The sequence below is a fragment of the Colius striatus genome, chromosome 13, assembly GCF_028858725.1.
Source record: "Colius striatus isolate bColStr4 chromosome 13, bColStr4.1.hap1, whole genome shotgun sequence".
NCBI classification, from domain to species: Eukaryota; Metazoa; Chordata; class Aves; order Coliiformes; family Coliidae; genus Colius; species Colius striatus.
Window position 1 is genome coordinate 18,157,313 of NC_084771.1, and position 22,811 is coordinate 18,180,123.

General features: G+C 34.5%; 1 protein-coding gene across 1 annotated transcript in view; it reads right to left on the reverse strand.

Moving 5' to 3' along the window:
- Positions 1-22,811, reverse strand: part of KLHL4 (kelch like family member 4) — a 35,450-nt gene that overhangs the window by 11,842 nt on the left and 797 nt on the right. The window contains exons 2-5 of the mRNA XM_062006291.1: positions 7,011-7,184; positions 6,420-6,556; positions 4,259-4,455; positions 910-1,122 (exon numbers count right to left, since the gene is read on the reverse strand). Coding sequence (XP_061862275.1) covers positions 910-1,122; positions 4,259-4,455; positions 6,420-6,556; positions 7,011-7,184 — 721 coding nt within the window. The remainder of the gene's footprint in view (positions 1-909; positions 1,123-4,258; positions 4,456-6,419; positions 6,557-7,010; positions 7,185-22,811) is intronic.

Sequence of the window (22,811 nt, forward strand, 5' to 3'; positions counted from 1 at the left end):
GTTTGCTTTATTTTTTCCAAAACTTTCTTTGCACCTTTAGTAAAGGTTAAAAATTAAAACGTAGTACCGCACTCTCTAAATGCAAAACTCCTTTTGATGTTGAGTGTAAGAAAATCTAAAATGTAGTAATGGACATCTCTGAATGTTAGAATATACTAAATTTTAATAATATATATTAATATATTTTAAAATATATTAATATAACTCAATAAGATTGAGTATTTGCAGCTTCAGCCACAGAGATCCATAAAGTAGCTGTAATGTCCTATCAGTTTTTATATTCTTACAGGCTTTTCTGATGAGATATATAAATTCTTCTATGACATGGACACAGCAGTGTCAGCTTACTATAAAACAGTGTTTCCATCTCTGGAGCTTATTTGATGAAATGACTCTTTAAGTCTTAAAGGACAAGAAATGTCAATGCATAGACAGCAAGAATCTAGACCTTTTTGGTGTTTTCAACTTTTTATGGCAACAAACAAACAAATATGGTGCCTTATCTGTCCTGCAGCTTGGTAAATATAAATAAATATTTTTGCATGATACCTAAGTTGCTGTGTGCCTAGAGGAAAACTACTGCTGTTGTTACCCAACAAAGTTGGTACTTCTGTAGTGCAGTGAGACTGACATTTTTATAAAGGAAATTTTGAGATTTGTGATTACACTGACATTGTGGGATTTTTTTTTAAACCCATGTTCTCAAATAGTAAATATATCTACTATGTTTATTATTTTTAATAAATAAAAATATCTACTATACAGTTAAAAAAAAAAGAGGCAAAAAAAACCTAAAAAGAAATCTGAAAGTAGAACTTTTCCACAGAATTCTTTTCCCTGTCTAAATGGTGTTTGAGGTAAGCATTTCAGTTGGTAGCTATGTTTCCTGTTATCCCTTAACATTCATACCTGAGGGGGAAGTAGTGGCAGCCTAATATAAGAAAGAAGCATTCCCAGGTCTCGTTGGCGGTTTTGCAAATCATGTCTCACCCACATCATTAATGCCTGGAATATGACTTCTTCATCAGGGACATTGATGTCATCGCTAGACAAGAGCTTTGCAATTTCATTAGCAGGGAGCAAGAGAAACTCCTGGTTTTTTATGACCTCTGTGAAGTGTTCCTAAAAGGAAATTTTAAAAAAAGTATATTTCAATGCCCTTATGATTTTCACTCCTTGAAATAACATTTACTTAGGTAATGTAGGCTTTGCATCTGTTTCCTTCCTGTTCTGTTCTATGGTATAGGGAAATGCAAGATATATTCTAATGAATACTGAATCTTTTTCTGCCATCGAAGGGAGATTTTAGTTGCTCTTTGATGCACTATTCTTGCAGAATGGAAAAAAAATGCTCATCTTCACACTGCTGATGTGTTTGTCAGGTTTCTTGTTAGTGTGTCCTATCTTAGGGATTTTCCACTGGCAGTTTTGTCCATCAATGTGATCTTAATACTTCAGCTTAACAGAAGCACAATTTGAAGATATAATGTGTATCTTAAGAATGCCAAGTGGGCATTCAAATAAACTCTGTTACTTCTGTTACAGTCAGATCCAAAAGTTTTAAGCAAATTACATTGAAACCTTCCTATCATTTTTCAATGACCTGTGCCAGCTGTTGACTGTATGACTGCTTGAAGTACAGAAAATACAACAAGGGAAATTAAACTCACTTTTCTAACAGTACTTTTGGGCAATAAAAAAATTGGACAAGTTCCAACAAAGAGATGTTTGTCTTTAAGCCATTGTTACAATTCAACTCCCTAGCTCCAGTAAAGGCTATGAATATTAAATCTCTAGAGTCAAGGAATTAATTCCATAAAAATAATATATTGTACAGTTCAGTTACAGCAATATTAGAATCAATAGTAAAATATATTAAGCAGCTTGCTTGTGCTAATTCCAAAGGAAAAACAACATTTTTTTGAGAAAGATTTTTTTTTTTTTATGTTACTGTAAAGAAATGCAAATAGGAATGGATGTCTGCATTTGAAATATAAATTTCCATTTATGTACCTGGAAGTAATAAGTCTTATTTGTGAACCAGAATAAAACAGGGTAGGTGAAGAAATATTAGTAATTTATATTTTTATTATTCGATTTCAGTAGTTTTTAGTTTTTAGTTTTCTGTAACTCATCAAGAATACCAAGGATATAAATACAGAAGTATCTGTGATTAAAGAAGATGTTAACTTTGCTGTTACGCATATCCTGCTTCAGTATTTTGTGACATTCAGAGAATAGGAACAGGAAGGCCAGATCACATTTAGTTACAAATATAGCACAAGATGTTTATCAGAAAAAGCTCTATCTGCACGAAAAGATACCAGGCAGGAAATTGTTAATACTTTGCATCAATGACTAAAGTAATTGAAGGGGAAGGTCTCCATTGTGTCTGTTTCTATTGAATGAATGTGGTGTTTATAGCTGAGCTTCTTCTGAAAATATTTAACTGCTACTAGTTTGTTTGAGTAGTCTTTATATTTACAGTACAACTTTATAGTCTTTTCCCTAAGGTACACATTTTCAAGTGGCTGAGGTTAGCATGAAACAGTGTTTTAGTTATCCTCTTCCACAACATTTGCGTGTGGATGTACTGTTATGATGCCATATTCTCCAAAGATTTTTTAATATCACTTCAAGGATTTAAAATTAACTTTTTGTTCAGGTTATTTCAAAGAGGTGCAAATTTCCTCTTTGATCCAAATTTTCAGTAGCTGTAAATTTGGTGATTGTTTATGACATGTAAGATTGTCTTCCGTGACAGCATTCTCAGTCTCTGTTATATGTAAGATTCTGGAGGCAGTTCTAGAGGTGGAAATGCTCCTGGTCATTTTCAGGAAGACATAGTGTAAAGCCTAGATACACAGCACTGCTGATTCTCATGGATTCATCATGATCCTTCACATTAGACAGTGTTCTTACAGTCCCAGCTGTCATTTCCGTGACACAGTTTTAAAAAACTGTACAAGTTTAACTCCTAGGGAAGACTAGAGTATGCAAACAGTTAAAATATGTAAACAAAAAAGGCTCTCTTATTGTCTGACATGAAATCATTTGTCTAACCATACGATTTTATTTCAGATTTGTAGAAATTGGGCCAGTGAATTTTAATGTTTAAAGTTGATGTCCATATTCTAGGGCTGGAGGGAGAAATGAGGCAACAGTGAAGGGGGAAAGTTCCTGATTTAGGCCAAGTACAAAATAGTATGGAGTGGCAAGGTTAACATTATATAGAGGCTGATCCAACCTCTTTTTAACACCCTTTTTCAAACTTTAAAATATATAAGGAATCTGTATTGCTGCTAAACAAGCCATTCATTAGTATGACAGGAAGGAGCACAACCAGTGCCCTCAATCTGCACATGCCACTCTCATGTATTTCAGCATGTGGAAGTGTACAATCTCTTGCTGGAATGCTCTCAGCATTATGAAACCTCTAAACTGGTTTTGACATACTACACTAATATTTCAAACATAAAGCTGCCATGTGTCTCCTAACAAGTAGTAATTTTATACCTATTTAGCTGTAGCAGTTGCTATTGTTTTTTTGTTGAAAGTTGCTACAGCACATCTTGTTACCCTGAATATTTATCCCTTGATTTAGTTTCACAGCAAGCTATCTTGCCTTCTCTGTTTCTCACGCTCTGAATATTCATTTCTTGCTTTGAGCCAAAGGAGGATTATGCCGCAGTCAGGAATGTGTTTCTTTTTAGCATTTCAAATCTTTCCTATACATTCTTTAATTTTGTTCTTTTTATGTGGTTTTTCACCTTAAAATTAGCTTTAGAATTTTCTTTGTGTTGAATCAAAAGCATAAGAATGGGCATTGCTGTTTGCCTCTTGATGTTAGCCATGTTAAGGCCCTATTACATTTTTTGGAAGAAATAGTAGCAATCAAATTTCAGCTCAATCAGTGTGTCCTTCTACAAGGCCAAATTCTGAAATGAGAAACAGCAGAGCTGAGTATTTGTTTCTGTAAGCATGCATTTTGCTCTCTCCAATACTTCTGTAATAGTCACAGTTATTAAATTTCTCTTTGAAGACCAAGCTGGGCATAGATATCCCTGTGCCAGGGACTTCACACAGGTCACCCTGCCAGCATAGGAAAAGCAGAGCCACTCCATCAAGTCTTGGAGAGAGCAGCAAACCTGAGCCCCACTCCGCTGGCTCTGCTTCAGCAAAGCAGATGTTTTCCAGGAGAATATTCACACTTGCTGTTAAAATTATAATTGCAAAGCAGTTAGATTGTTCATCTTACCATAGTGTACATGTGTGCCACCTTTAGGAGCTCTGTGCAGCCCTGGGCATCTCCGAAAGAGCGAATCCCCAGGCAGTTGGAAGGGTGGAGCTGCTTCATGAGGAAGTTGCAGCATACCTCAATAACCTGGGATAGCTGGAGGAGACAAGCTGCAGCTAGCAAACTTTCTATAGTGTCTTCCTTTAACTCTAGAATACCTGTGCAGTTTGCATATAGGGGGGGAAAAAAAGTTTTCATCATTTTCTTTGGTTTTTTAATTACTTAAAAGCTTCCCACTCCCCAATTTTTGTCCTCCTCTGAAAAATTTTGAAAAGTGTCCTGTGATTCACAAACTCATTTTCCTTTCTTCATGAAAGATTCTTTAAACATCTGGTTTGACAAACTGAAAGGATTTGGTGGATTTTGAATACAATGATTAGAACATTTTTATTGGAGCTTTAACAGTATTAGATCTGATTTTACCTAAAAAAAAAGCAAAATAAAAAGAAAGGTGATTACAGGAAAAAAAAATCCTAAAATTCATGTATTAATTCATAAAAATATATGTGATAAGTTAATATTTCATACCAGAACTTCAATATCAAAAGCTACATGATGACAGCAGTGTGTGCAGGAAATCTGATTTCTTCCATTGTCTACTTGTGCATTTAATTTTTTAATGAAATTATTACATGATGTTCATAGATAGATTGGAAGGTGTTAATTTAATAAGATCTTTCATTCTTGCTGCTTAGTGGATGACTCAGTTCCCTAGTTGATACACAGCCCTAAAATCCTGTTCTGAAAAAGATCTGTGGGGTTTTTTGACTGGTTTTCCATTTATCATTGTAACATCCAATTGCCATAGAAATACTTATTTTCCAGCTTCTTTCCTGTGAAACAATGATATGCAACATCTCCATTTAACACAGGGAGAAGGATGGTAGTGACAGATAACAATCAAAATTATAATGAAAATAGAAACATAAGAGGTTTCTTGTCCAAAGTTCACTTCTGATTTATTTCAGTAGAATAAGTAAACAATTCTGAAAGTTATAGCTCTCATCTCTGAAAGTCACATTTATATTTTATTGCCTGGGAAAAAGATATCTTCTAACCTCCCCATCTCAGAATTAAAACAGTGTTACTTCATTCAAATAGCAATGTCTTATAGGACATCAGATGACAAAGATCCAGTGAAAGTTATTGGTAACAGGGGTTCAATGAAAGAATGGATCATTTCACAAGCAAATGTTAGAAATTCAGAAAGTTTTATTCTGATCAATTAAGTGCTGTTACTTCCTGGGGGAGGATTTTTCTCTGAGATTTAGGCATTTTTTTGTCACAGGCCTGCAACAGCTTGGTAGGGGACTAAGGGTTTCCCTTTTACCTTTCTGGCTGGAGTAGCTGCCATCTGCATTGAGAGGCTTGCCAAACAGCAAAATGTGCAGGCTTCCAGGATCCACAGAGATTTGAATAATCTGGATGTTTCTAGTTGTAATATATACTAACATTGCAGTTGTGCTCTACAGATTTTTCCTGTTCCCTATAGGGCAAATGAAAGGTATTTCACAGTTCTCTGACTTTGTCTTTTTTGACTATTTGGTTTGACTGTTTCAGATAAAGGACTAAATGTGAAAAATGGGAGGAAATAAATCAGGGGAAAATATAAATACAGTATTCTGGGATTACAGTAAAATATTTATAAGATAAAATCTCTGATTTTTCAAGATAACACAGATAAACCTCTTCCAGAATGTGGTGTGATCAAACTCCTGTTTTCTCTGATTATTCCCATTCAAAAGTCTTGAGTGAGCCCAACAGCTGCTACCCAGATAGACCATTTCTATAGCTACTCATGACAAGAAGGTTCATAGTATACTCTTCTGTGTCACTACAGGAGCTGGGCAATAGGCAAAATATGTTCTTCTCATTAAAATTCCTGAAATAATTTGTATCTAGAGTCAGATATCCAGTATTTATTTTTATGTTCACTTTTCTGCATCTTCTACAATAAGTTACTACATAAGCCAGTAATTTTCATTCATCCTCTCTAGGGAAAGGCCAACATCACCTATGCATGATTTATGTACAAGTAGGAAATTGAAAAAGTGACAATTCTGTATGCATTGAACAGATTTTTATCTTCCTTTACAATAATGATGTGGGTATGAAGAATTACCTGTGTAGGCATAGTGCACCAAAGCTTTTAGTGCATCAGGGTCTACTCCCTCCATCTTGATCTCCTCTTGTTTTGCTTCCCGCACATCATTAGTAAACATTGCAGCAAAATAGTCAGACACTGCACTGAGAACCAACCTTGAAATAAAAATGTTTTAGGAGGATTGTAAATTACTTCATAATCTCAATAGCAACCACAAAATTCAGTATTATTATATAATAAATAGTATGTGCAATAGAAATGTTATCTTTAGCATAGGCTTCAAATCTGTTAGCAGTGAGCAATAAAGTTTAAAGGGTAATTTGTAAACTAATTTTTTCCCATAGCACTTGTTTAGGCAGATTTTCTTCACTGGTCTCACTGCACATTGACAGCAGCAAGAAGGGAAGTTGGACGATATCAAAGGTTCATATTTGAATTTAACTCTTTTTGAAATAATGAATTGAAACGATCACACCATTTTAATCTATTGTTAATCAATGTCTAATTATAGCAACTGAGACTCTATAACTAAAAAGGATAGACATAAATTAACCTAGCATTTGGAAATTGCAGGCTTTAAAGCCGTGTAAACAATAGTAGGAAATGTACCTGTGAGCTGGAATCTTTTGATCTCCAACTATAAGAAGAACATCACACAGCTGCTTCTGCTGCAGATAATTCTCCATTTTGCGGAAAGTTTGCTCTGCATGGTTTGTAGAATGGAAATACTCATCTGAGCCATTGGTGTTCATTCCAAGCAGTGAACTGCTGGTCATTGACAGTCTGCAAGGGAAAGAGGAAGGATGATGAGCATTAGAAGTGCTGAGTACATTCTTCATACAGTTTTTGTTCAAATGGAAGGGCAGAAGTATGTAAAATTATAAAGCTCTTATCATGCTGATTTTACTATGCCTTCTTCCTTTTTTTGTTTTTAATATCTGCAAGTTTTCATTGATACAGCTGCATGTAAGCTGTAGTTTGCTACAGATAACTGTAGTAGGTGTTGCTACTGAGTTTTCTACTTCCTATCAGTTTTGAGTCAATGCATTGTTTACACAGGATTGATGAGGTAAACACAGCCTCCTGACAAACAGAGTAGGAAAAAAGACTATTTTCTTGTGATACCAATACTTAAAATATCTTGTGTGATGAATTTTTGGATATCAAATGTCTTTAGATCTTCTGTTTTTCTTCATAAATTGAACATTAAATTACCTTGCTAAATGAGAAAACAAATTGACAAGGACTAGGTAATTCTAGATGAACTTACAAATAAAAAGTCAGTTAGAACAATATGTTACATAGCCCTTCGAATTTAAATACAGGTAATAAAGACAAACTAATTTCTCTGTCTTTCATGGTAACATGTTGACTAAATGGATTGCTTGTCTTTGATACTGATCATACATATACAAAAATGATTTTGAGAGACAAAATCTCCTAATGAAATTAATATATTAAATTTAGCAAAATATTGGGTTGTATTCACAGTCAAACATCTAATTCAGAAAATAGGGGGAAAAAATTAGTAAATCAAGTTGAATCAGTTATATTGTCAGAAAATAGAAGTAAGTTGGATCATACAAAAGATCATATAGCATTAACTAACTAATCAGGATACAGGAGCAATAAATAGAAATCAAATTGTAATGTAATGTTGAATTGAGGCACAGCAGAGTTTTCTGTCACCTCTGCAACATAAGTTACTGTATATTGATGCTTTTCAGAATGGTACAGAAAAAAATCATAGTTAGTATGGTTATTGTGTAGTTGGTCTTTCCAGACACATCTCTTGTTTCCATTTGAAAATCTAATACAAAGTTTTCTGAATTTCTGTACTGCATTAATAGATGTCCCACATTCTATTTGAAATAGGACACCTTTTGGGCACTGGTATGTGAAAACCTTATGGCATACGTCCCTGGCATATTTGATGTCTTTCAGATGCACCAGAGTTTCATTCAGGCTCAGCCTCAACAAACTCACCGGGTATGTTAAGTTCATTTATGATTTTTATGCACGCATCACATGAGAAACAGGAGACCTGATGCATCTGAAATCTTCAGATGCACTGCACGTGTGCATGGTACATGCACATGTGTTGTTGTCAGGGCAACATCAGATTGTGCTACTAATTGTAAACACATTAAGATACACCAAATCAGTGAAATAAATTCTCTAGCTTTCTTTTGAAGCTCCATATTACAGTTTCAAATGCATTTTCTTTAAAGAAAAAGGAGCAAATCAAGTTCACCTATAATGGCTATCCCTTGTAGTTTACAGCTTACATAAATTAATTTGTCTCAGAGAGTTTACTGACTATACTTTTTTATTTGTTTTTCTTTAATGCTTCATTGAAAATGAGAAAGCTGCAGGATTGGATTATATGCTCATTAGTCTTGCATCAGCTACTGGATGCTGAATTCATATTCTGTAACATTCATGTTTTGCTGTTTATGTTCTAAGTTTTCTTTAACATTTTTCAGAAAAATACATTTTTTCAGATTTATTATATACATTCTAAGTATTGTATTTAAGCATGTACTACATTGCATTTATCCTTGATGTTTCCAAAAATCAACCAAAATTATACTCAACCCGTCCCTATTGAAAATACAGGGTACTAGTTTCTTGAAATAGTTCCCCATGCTGTGTATATATTTGTGGGCAGAACAATAATTTCTAAGATCCAGATATTTACAAAAAGACTTCAAGTCTCATAATTTCCTTCAGTCCCGGGTACTTTTCTCACAGGTTTTTTACAGTGGCCTTGAACCACAGCAGAATACCACTAACTTAATTAGTTACTTCAAAGCAAAAGTCTTCATAAAAATACTGGAAATAAAAAAAAAAATCTATTCCTTGAAGTTTGTAAATATTAATAATTGCTGATTTATCATCTGAAGCTGATGCAATATGATACCTATAGCATATTATAGAAAGGAAAGATGAGTTGCAGGCAACTCAAATATTTCATTCAGAATACAGTACTTTAGTGAACTAAAGAAGACAGATTAAAGTATTTTAAAGAAAGAAGCCAGTAAAAATACCCTTGGGTCTTATGCTTTTATATTGTGTTCTAATGAGGGATGCTGTGCACTGTAATACAAAGATAAGAAACTTAGCTGCAAATGTGCTAGTATGAATATGTCTACCTGTCATGTCTTGTCCTATGTAGCACAAGTTAATGTGTTGAGAACAATGCATTAAGAGAACTCAAGATTCCTGTGAACCTATTCAGAAGGGAAGCATGTAGAAGATGGAGAAATACTTCAGTTTTTAAATATGTGAAACTTCAGACTAAATCTGAACACTGAGTAATACAAGTTTCCAAACATGCATTAGTTCATTAGATGAACAAGAAATTAGTTTTCTACTCAGTGGGGAAGGAAAATTATCAATGAATTGTTTTGATGAATCAGAAATCCGAATGGCTTAATGTAATTTTCACATTAGTGTTCACTAGGATGCCAAGTTGTGCTAACACCATTAGCATTAGTAATAATAACATAAGAACATGAATTACCCCAGAGAAAGCAGAGATAAATCTATGTTTAAATGATTGTAAAGTAGCTGAGCTCTATGAATTTCATCTTGGGTAGAGAGCCAAGTAAAATAATTTCAGCTTTCCTGTAAGGATTTGTGAAGGATAGTGAAAATATGGCACTGTTTTTAAAAAGAAAAACCATGAAATTTTGAAATGGACACTATAAACTGAAAACTTGAAGATATAATCAAAAAGCATTAAACGTCTAGACAAGGAAATAAATAACAGCCAGCATGGCTCTTCAAAACGAATCATGTCATTGCAACTGTTTGTTGTTGTTGTCAGGATAACAATGTTTACTGGGAGAAAAAACATTAGTTGTCAGAAGTCATGTTGGCTTTTGGATGACTTCTGATGTTATTTCAAATGACATTTTCAAAACTGAGCTAGGATGGTATGTTTTAAGTGTAATAAACATAAGAGATCTCAATAACTTGTAAAGTTAGGCTTGAAAATTGTCAGGGATTCCCTTTCAAAGGCAGATAATGTTCTGAATGTATTACAAACAAATTCTACTTCTGATACTTCTCATATGATAGAAACAGAGTTTAATTGTTAGTGAGTCATAAACTTTTGGGGAAGAGAATTTAAATTCAAAGTGCATTTTTGCACCTGTCCTTACTGAACTGTAGGCATTTTTTTCCTTTTCAAAGACCTGCTAAGAAATAACAGTTGAGGTAACAGCTAGAGTTGCCATTTATAGCTAGTCCATTTATACCAGACTCCAAGCTGTGACTCAAAAATGGTATTGAGGAGGTAAAATGTCATTTTTTTTTCTTCAAGAGAATCAATATGATGAGCTTTACAATTTGTTCCAGGCCTACAACTCTTCAAATTTCTGAATTTTGTTAAAATCATCTTTTGTCTTCATAAATACTCTTCATTAATCATCACAGCACTTTTCATTAATCAGTATAGAAAGGAGAAATTCAATTTTCCTCATTATATAATTAGCACATGATAAAACACAAATGCCCTTTATTTGCCATATCTTTTTTAAAATTCAGTATATTCTTAAAGTGTTTCATTAAGTGTGTCTATAGCCAAAAACCACAAAGTAAAACTTAATAATAAGGAAGATAGAGGCATAACATTGCATGAAAGCCAGATGATGAAGTGTAGATTTTTTATTTTATTGTTCTCAATAAGGGTATTCTTTTTATTTTTTTGATGACTGCATCTGAGTGTTTCTCAAATGTACCTATTTAACCTGTTACAATCTATAACCTGCTCTATTATTAACATAATAATATAACCTGCTATAACCCATGAAGTTCTGTTTAATCAACTAACAGTCCAGTTATCAGTTTCAACTATAGACACTGGCTTTATATCACCTTATCTCTGCACTGTAAATCAAACAAGCTATCAGTAGCAAACTGGATACCAGTTAGAGACATTAGACATCCTAAAGCCTTTATCACAGTTGAAAACAACAATGTGACTTCAGCTCTGTGGTGCACTCTGTGCTTTAGCAGTGACAAGGCCTGAGACAAAACTGCAACTTCAACAATTCCTTTTGTTTGTGTAGCAATATTTACAAAGCAACTCTTTTTTTTTTTCTTCTCTCATTTGTTTCTGCGTATTCAAGAAAACTGTAGTTAACCCCTACATAAGCAGACTCCTATGCAATTGTTGGAGATTCGATCCCTGCCTCTTTAGCAATGTTGTGGCGTTGGAGATTGAGAGATGCTGTTTTCCTACATGAAATCATAGGACTGTAGCATCTGTTAGAGATAAAGTACATTACTTAGCTGAGGAAAAAGAAAAATATTTAAATTAGGCAGCCATTTCCGAACACAGAAAGAGCAGTGATAAAGTTGATGTAGCTGTGCTAATTCTTTGCTGATATAATTGTACCACATCAGTAACAGTCCCAATATTTGTCTTAAAATTTCTGTGGCAGTTGTCTTCTTTTCTATGTGTTCTTTTTAAATAATAACAGCTAAAGATTGTGTTTAAGATTTTAGGGTATGGGTAAAAAGCATTGATACAAAAAAGTATGGAAAATTGTACTATATGTCGATGGCTGCTGACATAGTAGAATTTGTCATCTGCTCACATGTAATGTTCCCCAGGGATCAGTGTTGGGGCCTGTTTAGTTTTAACATCTTTGTCAGTGATGGATAAACAACCCCTCTGGATGAAAGGATTGAATGCGTCCTCAGTCAGTTTACAGGTGACACCAATCTGGGCAAGGAGTAATGGAAAGAAGCTGTAACACAAAAAGTTCCATTTAGACATAAGGAAAAGCTATTTTTCTGTGAGGGTGACAGAGCACTGACACAGGCTGCCCAGGAAGGGTGTGGAGTCTCCTTCTTTGGAGGTCTTCAAAATTGGACTAGATGATCTCTAAAGGTCCCTTCCAACCCCTACAGTTCTATGGTTCTATGTTTCTATGATTCAGTTGTGTCTGGTAGGGCTGGGCTAATGGTTGAACTTGATTTTAAAGGTCTTTTCCAACCTAAACGATTCTGTGATTAACATGAGGTAGTAACAATGACAGAAAATGATGTAATACAGGAATAAGCAATCAAAATACATAATTATTTAAGTTAATGGAGAGACTACTGACTTCTATCTAAACTGAAAGTTCATGCTGACAAATCCTTTGGAACCTGGAGCTCTTGAAATTGTTTTTAATTATATTTTTCTATTGCTAGTATTAACATAAACCTGCCACTTTTCTCAGTTGGCATTAGTTGAAATAACTTTTTCCATTTGGGTTTAAAAGTACAAGTGTGTATGTCATTAAACACAGGAGCTTCAGTTTACCACTCCAAGTACTGTAGCTGTTTTAAGTTTTGTTCTTCCCTCCAGACATGGTAATATACAGATGATGCTATTATGAGTCATATCAAGATGAATTTGGGTTATGATATTTTGAATTCTCCTATGAGTAGAAAGCACAAATTTGATAGATATTTCCACTGGAAAACAAAGGCTACGTTCAAACTGCAGATCCCCATATATATGCAGGACTGTAGGAGCAAAAATCAGCTGTCTTCTGATACTTGATGACTATTTGGATTACACAGTATAACTAGGGGCTTTATTATAGTGACGTGTCAGTGTAAAGGTTTGTAATATAGTAGGAGTTTTCTGTTTAAATAATTATTTTCTTCCTGATTCAAAATAATCTAAATGTGAAACTTAACTATAAAAATTATAATGGCATGACTTAAGAACATCTATTTCTGTAGCAAGAGATACTTTCTTAAAAATTGGAGTTCTGGCAATACTAATCAATCTGGAGTGCACATTGCCTGTATGTCCATAAGTGTATTATTATTATAGATCTTTGTCTATATTCGTTGATTAAGTGAGTATCTCAGACAAAATCATTTAAACTAATGCTGTCTTAAATCATCATTCAAGTACTTTAACCTCCAGGAGAATTAATACTGTGTTTAATTACATTATGTAATAGAGACTAATAACTGTGTGATACATTTCAGGTAAAGAGTACATTGACGTTTCCCATGCAAGACCTAATATAACATAAATTATGAGGAATCATAGAGTCATAGTTTGGGTTGGAAGGGAGATTAAAGATCATCTCATTCCAACCCCCAGCCATGGGCAGGGACAACTGCCACTAGACCAGGTTGCTCAAAGCCCCGTCTAACCTGGCCTTGAACACTTCGAGGCAGGAGACAGACACAACCTCTGGGCAACCTGTGCCTTAACACAGACTCTTAACAGTACGAGAAGAATTCTGCAGTTGCCACTGCAATGCATGATTTCTAATCTAACATTTATATCACATGACTTTGTAGGGGGGAAATTAAAAGTCGTGAAGGAGAAATTCAGTGAGGCTGACTACTTCTTTCTCAACCTTCCTGGAGCTAGTGGTAATATTATTAGAAAATTAAATAGCATCTTTCTAAAGAACAAAAGATGATGTGACCAGAAGGCATGATATAGCACTATCTCAAGCTGTCAAAATTTACAAAACTAAAAGTAATGACTAAATGCTGGATAAGAGCTTGTGGCATTTTTATTTAGAGGACATACAAAACAAAACAGAAGCCATGGGCAAAAAAAGATCAAAAAAAATTAAATCCAAGTGTGACTATTGCCAGTTGAAACAAATTAAGTCCATGTTTCTTACCTCATTAAGAACCTTTCAGAAAGACTCCTGATGGAAGAAATTGTGGGGAAAAAGACCTGCTTTCAGAGAATCATAGAATGGTGGGGGTTGGAAGGGTCCTATAAAGATCATCTAGTCCAAACCCCCAGCTAAAGTAGGTCCACCTAGATCAGGTCACACAGTAATGTGTCCAGGTGGGTTTTAAAAACCTTCAGAGAAGGCTATCTCCCTGCACAGCCTGTGCCAGTGCTTTATGCTATGTTTTTGGCAAAAGCTTGGAATATAAAAGTATTTTTTAAAAAAAAAAGAGGTGAGGTGGTTCAATCTCCAGTGATTCCATAATCTGCTGCTTTTATCTTGGTCATTGACTTAAACTTTTACTAACATGTTAGAAATATTTTAGCATTCATTATTATTTGCAGTTTTGATAATGTCAGAAATAAATGCCCACTGAACATCTAATATGCTTGCTCAGAAAAGCAGGGCTTTGAGACAGGAGTTTAATAGCTTATTAAGTAGACTAAATAGGAGGAAACCTCTATTCATGAATCCATAGCATCTTTGTAAGATAGAAAGAGAATTGTCTTTACAACCTTTACAGATAGGATAATCAATCTACTTTTATTTGACTGTATCAAGTGTATTTAGCACTTTCAGAACTTGTCTTAAGATCTGTGCTTTTGATGCTGTTGGTGACTTGGCATTTATCCTGGCAGGTAACAGTGATAACTGCTTCAACGAGCCAGGGTATGTGTCAACATCACCTCACTGTAACTGAATTGGAATAAAAACATGAAACCTAATTAAAAGTAGTATATTAAATCAAAAGAAAAAAAAGGAAAAGACTGAAAAGTACAAGTGAAACTGATATGAACCACAGAAAATATCCCTTACTGCTTATGACAGATTTTTTTTCCTGGAGTTCCTGTACTGTTCACTGTTCTAGGCTGAAGGGAGGGAAAATTTCATTATAATGTGATCTTACAAAAAAAATCCAGAGCAATTTTATTACATTTATTAAATAAAATGGGTATTTAAACTTTTGCTGAGGTTATAATATAACAATAACTAAATGAAGCATGTGATAATATGCCAATATTGATATCTAATATTGGTATAAAAACTCACATCTTTCCTTATTTTTTTTCTGCCTCCCGAAGAAGGAATTATTTATTTAGGCTGCCTTCAGTATGGTTTCATAGAATCATTGAGTGGTACAAGATATGCCTTGAGACTATTCATCAGGTTGTATAGTCTCCATCCTTAGTGGTTCAAGTCCCAGCTGGATAAGGCCCAAAGCAACCTGGGTTGTTCTCAAAACTGACTCTGTTTCAAGTAGCTTTTTGTGCTAGGGACTTCCTGAGGTCCCTTCCAACCATTATCCTGAGATCTTATGATCCTATGATTCCTGGTAAATTAAAGAACTGGAAAGAAGTGGCTCACTTTATTGACGATGTCAATTGGAGTGTAAAAAGGCATTAAGTAGATTGATGTAAACACTTACATTGCATTCTAAAAGTTTTAAGGTTGTCCTGAAAGCATTCAAATTTACTTAGCACTCAGTGGAAAAAGTACAAGGAAACTTTAAACAACCAACTAGTAATTGAGCTTCATATTGAATGAGGAAGTAAGAGACATATATGAGCTTCACTGCTTTGTGGCATCCCACAGGAGTTTCTTGCTGAGCAACTTTATTGGCATATTGTAACACCAAGCCACTCTAAATGTCTTTTATAGATGCATTGGGGATCCTTTAAGTGAACAAAAAAAAAAAAAAAAAGTTAAGACAAAAAAGTAGCCCTGACTTACAGCCTCATTCATTTCTGTGCTTTTGTCACTGCATCATTGTGTTCTGGTTGAACAGTCTGACTCTTGCATGATCATAACACTTTAACTTTCCAGGAAGCTGTCTTACATTGCTTGCAAATCCACTATGACAAGATGTATCAAGAGGCTGATATGTCTGTACTGCTGGCTGATTTTACTAGGTCAAGTATCTCAGGCAAAAAGATCAGAAGTCCATCGTAAGCCACTGTACTAGAATGTAGAAGACGTTATGGCATAGGAGGAAATTTCTGACTTTGCCTGTAGTTTTTGATAAACTGAGTTACCAGGAGGATAGACTGGAGACAATTCTTCTGTGAGTGTCCTCAGACAGTATGAAAATCATTACTTGGAACAAACATTTTAATCTTTAAATAGCTCTAAAAGATGGGTTTTTTATGGTTGGTTTAAAACTCTTGATATAATCATAGTTCAAACCAAATCAGCAAATTTTCTGCAGAAAACTGTAGTTTTGATGTCCAAAATAACATAATTAATGTACTTTCTAACAGGAATCAATTTCTGTCTCTTTCCTAAATAGACTAAACCTATTTTGGTAGTGCTAATACCCAACAAGTCTCTGACCCACTCAACAGAGGCAGGTGTGCCCCTAATCAAGGTAGACTGCAACTGCTTTCCCAGATGGCACCTACCTGAGCACTAAAGGGGTCAAGGGAGAATGCAGGACACTGTGGGAGTAAAACCTTCATGAAGCAGGTTATATAATAAGTTTTGGCAAGCCACATCTGCCCAAGGGTCAAAAGAGTGGGCCAGGACATGAACCCCAATGAACACAAACCCCAGTGGATCAAACAAACCCCAGTGGATCAATGTTTAAACAAATGTCCTCCCTCTGGAAAGAGAAGGTTTTAATTACAAAGCATTTGACTTATCCCCACAGTCCTGGCAGAAATGAAAAGAACTAACTTCCAGCAAAGATGCAGAACATGACTAAGATAAAATTGCAGAGATATTTTTGTCTGCATGATATTCACATCTCTGTTTCTTCACATTCTGAAGCATTCTGAAATGGTATGACATGGAGATACAGAGCTTTCCTGAGCATCTGTGCTAAGTGAACACTGTGAAAGAGGTTTCCTTAGCAACGCAAACCATATGTAATAGCTTGAAATAGCTTTTCTCTAACTCCTAGGACTTCTTAGTGGTTGGCTCATAATTTCCGTTTAAATCAAGGTATATTTGCCCAGCTCAAAAAGGTTCTTCATTTTCTCAACTTCTATTAAAGTGAACAGGCTTTGAAAATGCTCATTTCTTGCAAGAATGCCTCCCTTCCTCTTAACCTCTAATTTATCAAGTAAACTGAAACATAGCAATGGTGACAGTGGCTGTGCACTTTGTGAAAGATATTCCCTTTGTTTGCCATTCAAGACAGTTTATTATATGTATATTGGTGGTCTCTATTGCTTGTAGTGACAAGAAACTTCTACTTAAAGTAGTAGACTTTAATTTTTCTGATATTAATATCATCAGAAGATAAATTGTGAAACTATATAGTATAATGCCTCAATCATAATGTGCATGTATTCCACTTTGTGTTTTAGTAGCAGTTAACAGACAAATTCTGATATTTGATAGTGACCAGTTCTTATTTTGTCTTTGGGAAAATAGGTAGCAAATATTATTTAACATGAGTAAACTCTGATAGCAAGAGGCAAAGTGACTTCTCTGAGTTTATAAAAGAAGCAAGCAAAAAATCTGAGATATAAACCATGGGTATTGATTTTCAGATCCCAATGCAGGTAGTCATCCATTAAAAAAGTAAAAAAGTCAAGAGTTGGCTGAGAGAGCTTGAAATTCATTAAATCAAATGTTAATATACAAGTAAGATATCTAGATCCTTTTCCAAAACTTCAAAATATATGTAGCAAAACTGGAGAAAGAGACAGATATCAGACATTACTTTCTTTCACAATAAATGTTTGTGTAGACTATATGGGCTTTAGCTGGAAAAACAATGAAGCAAACTTAATTATGTACTCTGTGTGCTGTTTCGTTTCTAAATAAGGCAGCCTTGTGCAACTTTAGAACACAGCATGAGAATACAGTGACTGTTTCCTGACAAAACATTTTTAAACTGTAGTAATTTAGATACTATACCATATATTTTAGCCTCAAATGAAGTCATGGCTACAAGGCAGGGTGTTCCTTTAAATATCCTGATATCCTGTTATTACCTGTGAGCAGTAGACATACTTTTAGTGAAATATCCTGACCTTATATAGAATGGAAACAGGAGAATTAATGAAAGATGTTTTAGTACAATAACTATTGAATGGGAGAATTGTGGAAGCAGACAGGTTCTAAGGTCTTGTTCTATCTATTTTCATTAGCTTTGAGCTGAGTTTTGACTATTAAATATTTGCTTGGGAAAGAAGGGAGGGGGGTGAACTGGGAGAAGGTTTGCTGACAGAGCTGTGGGAAATTCTTGTCTCAGTGTATCTGAAGTCATAGTCACTGAGGTGGAGTCTGATTTCACTGAGGAGGAAATTTTGTTATAGCTTTGTTTTAGAGATTATTTTTTAGTTTTATTTTCTATACTTACTTTAACTCCTTCTGTGAATCCTGATAGTACTTCAGCTTCATTTTTGTTTTCATTTAGCCTGCAAACCTACAGGTATGCCATATACAAGCTATATTCCTTATCATCTGACATAGTCATTCTCTAAATATATAAACATTATTTTAGTCTAGTGAATGAAAGCAGCCAAACTAAATTGGTACACATTGAGCTAACTTAACTGTCTGACTAAAACAAATCCCTTTATTCTTTTAAATGTGGTGTTCCTCATTACAATATTTTACATAATTGAAAGTAAACAATTGAGCCACAAAACAACAGTAAAAATAATTCCAGAATGCTGACTAGCTATAACTTTCAAACCAAGCAAACTCCCCCTTTTCCAAGAAACTTCAACAACCATATGCTTTCCTCTTAATTTTACAATCACATATGCTCAGTATGTCTGTAAAAACTGTTCTGCATTGGTCACATGTGCTTAATCATCTCCTTAACTTTTTCTGGAGACAGTAAGAAGTGACTTTAAGAATAGTTAATAACTCTTTAAAAAGTAATTTAACAGCTGTCTTTGCTGACAGCAAGCTGTATGGAGTGGAAATGAAAAGATAATTGAATCATAAAGAAATTGTTTTGAAATGAATGGAATTGTCCTAGTTTCTTAAATTGCTATTAAATGATTTTTTTCCCCTTAGCTGTAATAATTCTTCTTTAAAAGCTATGCATGTTAAATGTAAGCCTATAAAATACTGTGTGTTTTCAGTAAGTCATATTATTTCTCAGAAGTCAGGAGGATGGAGCCAGGCTATTTTCAGTGATGTCCAATGACAGGACAAGGGGTAACAGGTACAAGCTGGAACATAAGAGGTTCCAAAGAAACACAAGGAAGAATTTCTTCACTGTGAGGGTGAGGGAGCACTGGAACAGGCTGCCCAGATGAGTTGTGGAGTCTCCTTCTCTGGAGGCATTCAAAACCTTCCTGGATGAATTCCTGTGTGCCCTCCTCTAGGAGGTCCTGCTCTGGCAGGAAATTTGGACTAGATGATCTTTCAAGGTCCCTTCCAGCCCTTGAGATTCTGTGATTCTGGTTCCATGATTAGGTATCAAAGGCAAATTTCCTTGGTTACTCTCACATCTTTTCTCAACTACTAGTTATCTCATGTACTATATGTGCTATTAGTTATCTCATGTGCTACATGTGATACTCTGTTCAGTTCACAAGTAAAACTAAATTAATCTCTGGCACTAGCAGATGCAGCACCTCAATTATGCCAATGGGTTGTTCATCACCCATCATTGCCTAGAATGTCTCCCTCACTCCCTTACTGCAAAATGCTCTTCACTGCACTAAAGCACTGAAAGGACACAGAAGTTGTTCAAGCGTCACTTCTGAAAAGAGATCAGCTGCAATATTTTAAATAATGTATTTCAAATGTCTGCAGTTTCAAATTTATATTTTGACCTTTAGTTAAAGGTTATCTTTAGAAGACAATTAGATTTTGCCTGTCCCTGAGGTACCAACGAAGCATTTTGGTTATGCATAGCAGACTGGCATAAAATCATCTATTTAAAAGACACTGACAAAATATATATTAAATTGTTACTAGTATTAAAGAAACAGAAAAATTCTCCACAAAACAGAAACACAATTTCTCTTCCTAGCTCTTATGCCTTGCCAAATTCTGCCATGTAGAGGTAATATAATTATCTTTCTCAGCACTTAGAAACAAAAAGAGAAGACTAACCACAAGAATTTGTCAAGAATAATGTCAAAAGAAACTAAAGACCTTCATTAACAGGTTATAGTAGGCATTACAGAGAACAGAAAATAAGTAGTTGTCATTTATGTCTTGGATATGAGTATATAATTTCCCACTGTCTCATATCAGATAGTACTGAGTTCAACCTGAAGTACTCTTTGGAGTAAGCCATTATGGAACTGGTGTGAAACAAGTCTTAAGAGGAGTGGCTGAGGGAAGTGGTGATGTTTAGCCTGGAGGAAAGGAGATAGAGGGGACACTTTCCAACTCTCTGTAGCACCTGGACAGGAGGTTATGGAGAGTTGGTGCCTGGTCTCTTCTCACAAGCTACAAGTGACAAGATAAGAGGAAACAGCCCCAAGTTGCACCAGGAAAGTTTTGGATTAGATATTAGGAAAAATTTCTTCACTGAAAGGGATGTCAGTCATTGGAACAAGCTGCCTACCATCCCTGGACATATTTAAAAAACATGTAGACATAGATGTAGCTCTTAGGGACGTGGTTTAGTGGTGGACATGTTAGTGCTGAGTTAACAGTTGGACTTGATGATTTTAATAGTCTTTTCTAATCTAAATGATCCTATGGTTTTTAGTCAGAAGGACATATAAGTAATACTGCTCTCTACACTAGAATTTTTTATGACTCCTATTATGGAATAAAAGGCAAGTTTGTACGAGGTTGTCTCTAGTGTCCTTGGGTATGAATGTGAAAAAGCTGCAATGACATTGGAGTTTAATAGTGTAAGAAGATGGAATCAGAGAATCCTGCAAATGCCTCATTTTTCAAATGTGCTAATTACTAGCAGATCTCATTGATTGCAATTCATTGTGACTATTTGGAACTTCAAAACAAAATGGAGGCCCAAAATGATTTAGAAGGATAATTTCAAAAGGATGAGGCATTATTCTGATGAGACAGAAGTATAACCAGGGACAGATATAGATAAACATAGATAGAAGGTTGCTTCTCTTTATTTCTTCTTCTCAATATCTCATTTCTGTCCAATCAATCAATTTGCAAATTAATTCATGTGTGGCCTTTACTGGATGCTATAGGTGAAGAGAATGGTGACTTATTTAATGACTTCTCTTGGTACATATTTAAGAAATTGAAGCTATGTTATGTCACCTTTAATGATCTATTTTATCGTCTTGGAAGAAAATATTAATTATAGAGAAACTCACAGCCATGAATCATTTTGTAAATAATTTCTTACCAATTCAGCTTTTTAAGTTTGACAGGTTTTGACCTACAACATGCATAAAAACTTTTACTGATAACTTTACAGAAAATAGACCTATTTGCATATAACAATATAAGGTACATACATTTGCAACTTTTCTAAAAGCTTCAAATTTAAACAGCTGAAGATCTTAAATTTGATTTAATATCAAGGCACAAAACTTCATGGAGTCTTAGTAGAACGTTTATATGTAGCTGGAGAAAACGTCATATCCTGTTTTAGAAGACAATATCTCAGTACTTTTTAACCTTCTTCACTTGATAGTTTTATTTTGATTACTTTGTGCTCTTTATTTTTCTTCAAAATAAGTTGACTTTTCTACTACAGCTAAATTGACTTATATTTTTTCCAGTAAATTTGTACTGTCATTCAAAATGTTATACTAAGAGTATGTTTCCTAGACATTATAAATAAATACACTAGTAAACATAAAGAGCTACTTAATTTCTACCTTGCTGATTTTATTCAGTAAGAATTTTATATTGTTTATATAGACCACTACTTCTGTTTTCAAAATGACATTTTGGAATGCATTTTTTTTCTGCTCAGTCTGCAGATGTTCCCTATACCACATGTGCAATTTGAAAATAGTTGTTAAAAATACACAAACTATCAGCTTTGTTTTTACTGAGAGAAACTGTAACTTCAACTAAGATACATTTGTATTTAAATACAGTGCAAGAAACCCAATTATTCCCGAGGAATGACATTAATCTCATCAAATGGTGCAAATAATCATAATAATGCTTAATTAGAGTCCAAGATGGGGTAAAGGTGGGGTAAAATTATTAAAGTATAAGCTAATAATACTGAAACCAGTTTTGGAAAAAAAAGCATAAGAATTTAAAAGGCATGCTTAATAAAATAACTGGTATTAATATTTCCTTCTCTGTATCAACATCTTAAATATAGCTCTTCCTTTGTGCTTACACCTTTAAGGTCTCTTAACTGTAATGTTTTTTCACCTGACCTTGCAAAAAGTATTTGGTTTAGTATACTAAACAAGCTGTGAAAAGAATGTAATTTCAAATAAACCTTAAAAAAAGGCAAGTAATGATGTTTCTTTGTCACTACTTCAAGGTTAATTATACTTGTCAAGAAGGCAGTAAAAAAAAAAATCAGTGACAAATTTGACAGATCAGTGCTCCTCCAGCAGCTCCCATTTGTCAAAGTTGCACCCATTGATAAAGTCAGAATGAGGACAGCATTTCCAAGGGCTCTTTTTCCTCATTGCATTTAAACACAGGATGCTGTAAACTGAAATAGAGGCAATTTGACAAACTGGCAAGTTTTATATTTATGCAAAAGTTATGTAATTATGTATTTAAGCAAAGATTAAAATTTAATGACAATGTTCCTGTTTATTTTTTTTTGCATGAATGTGTTGTTATTCATTTGAGTGTGGGT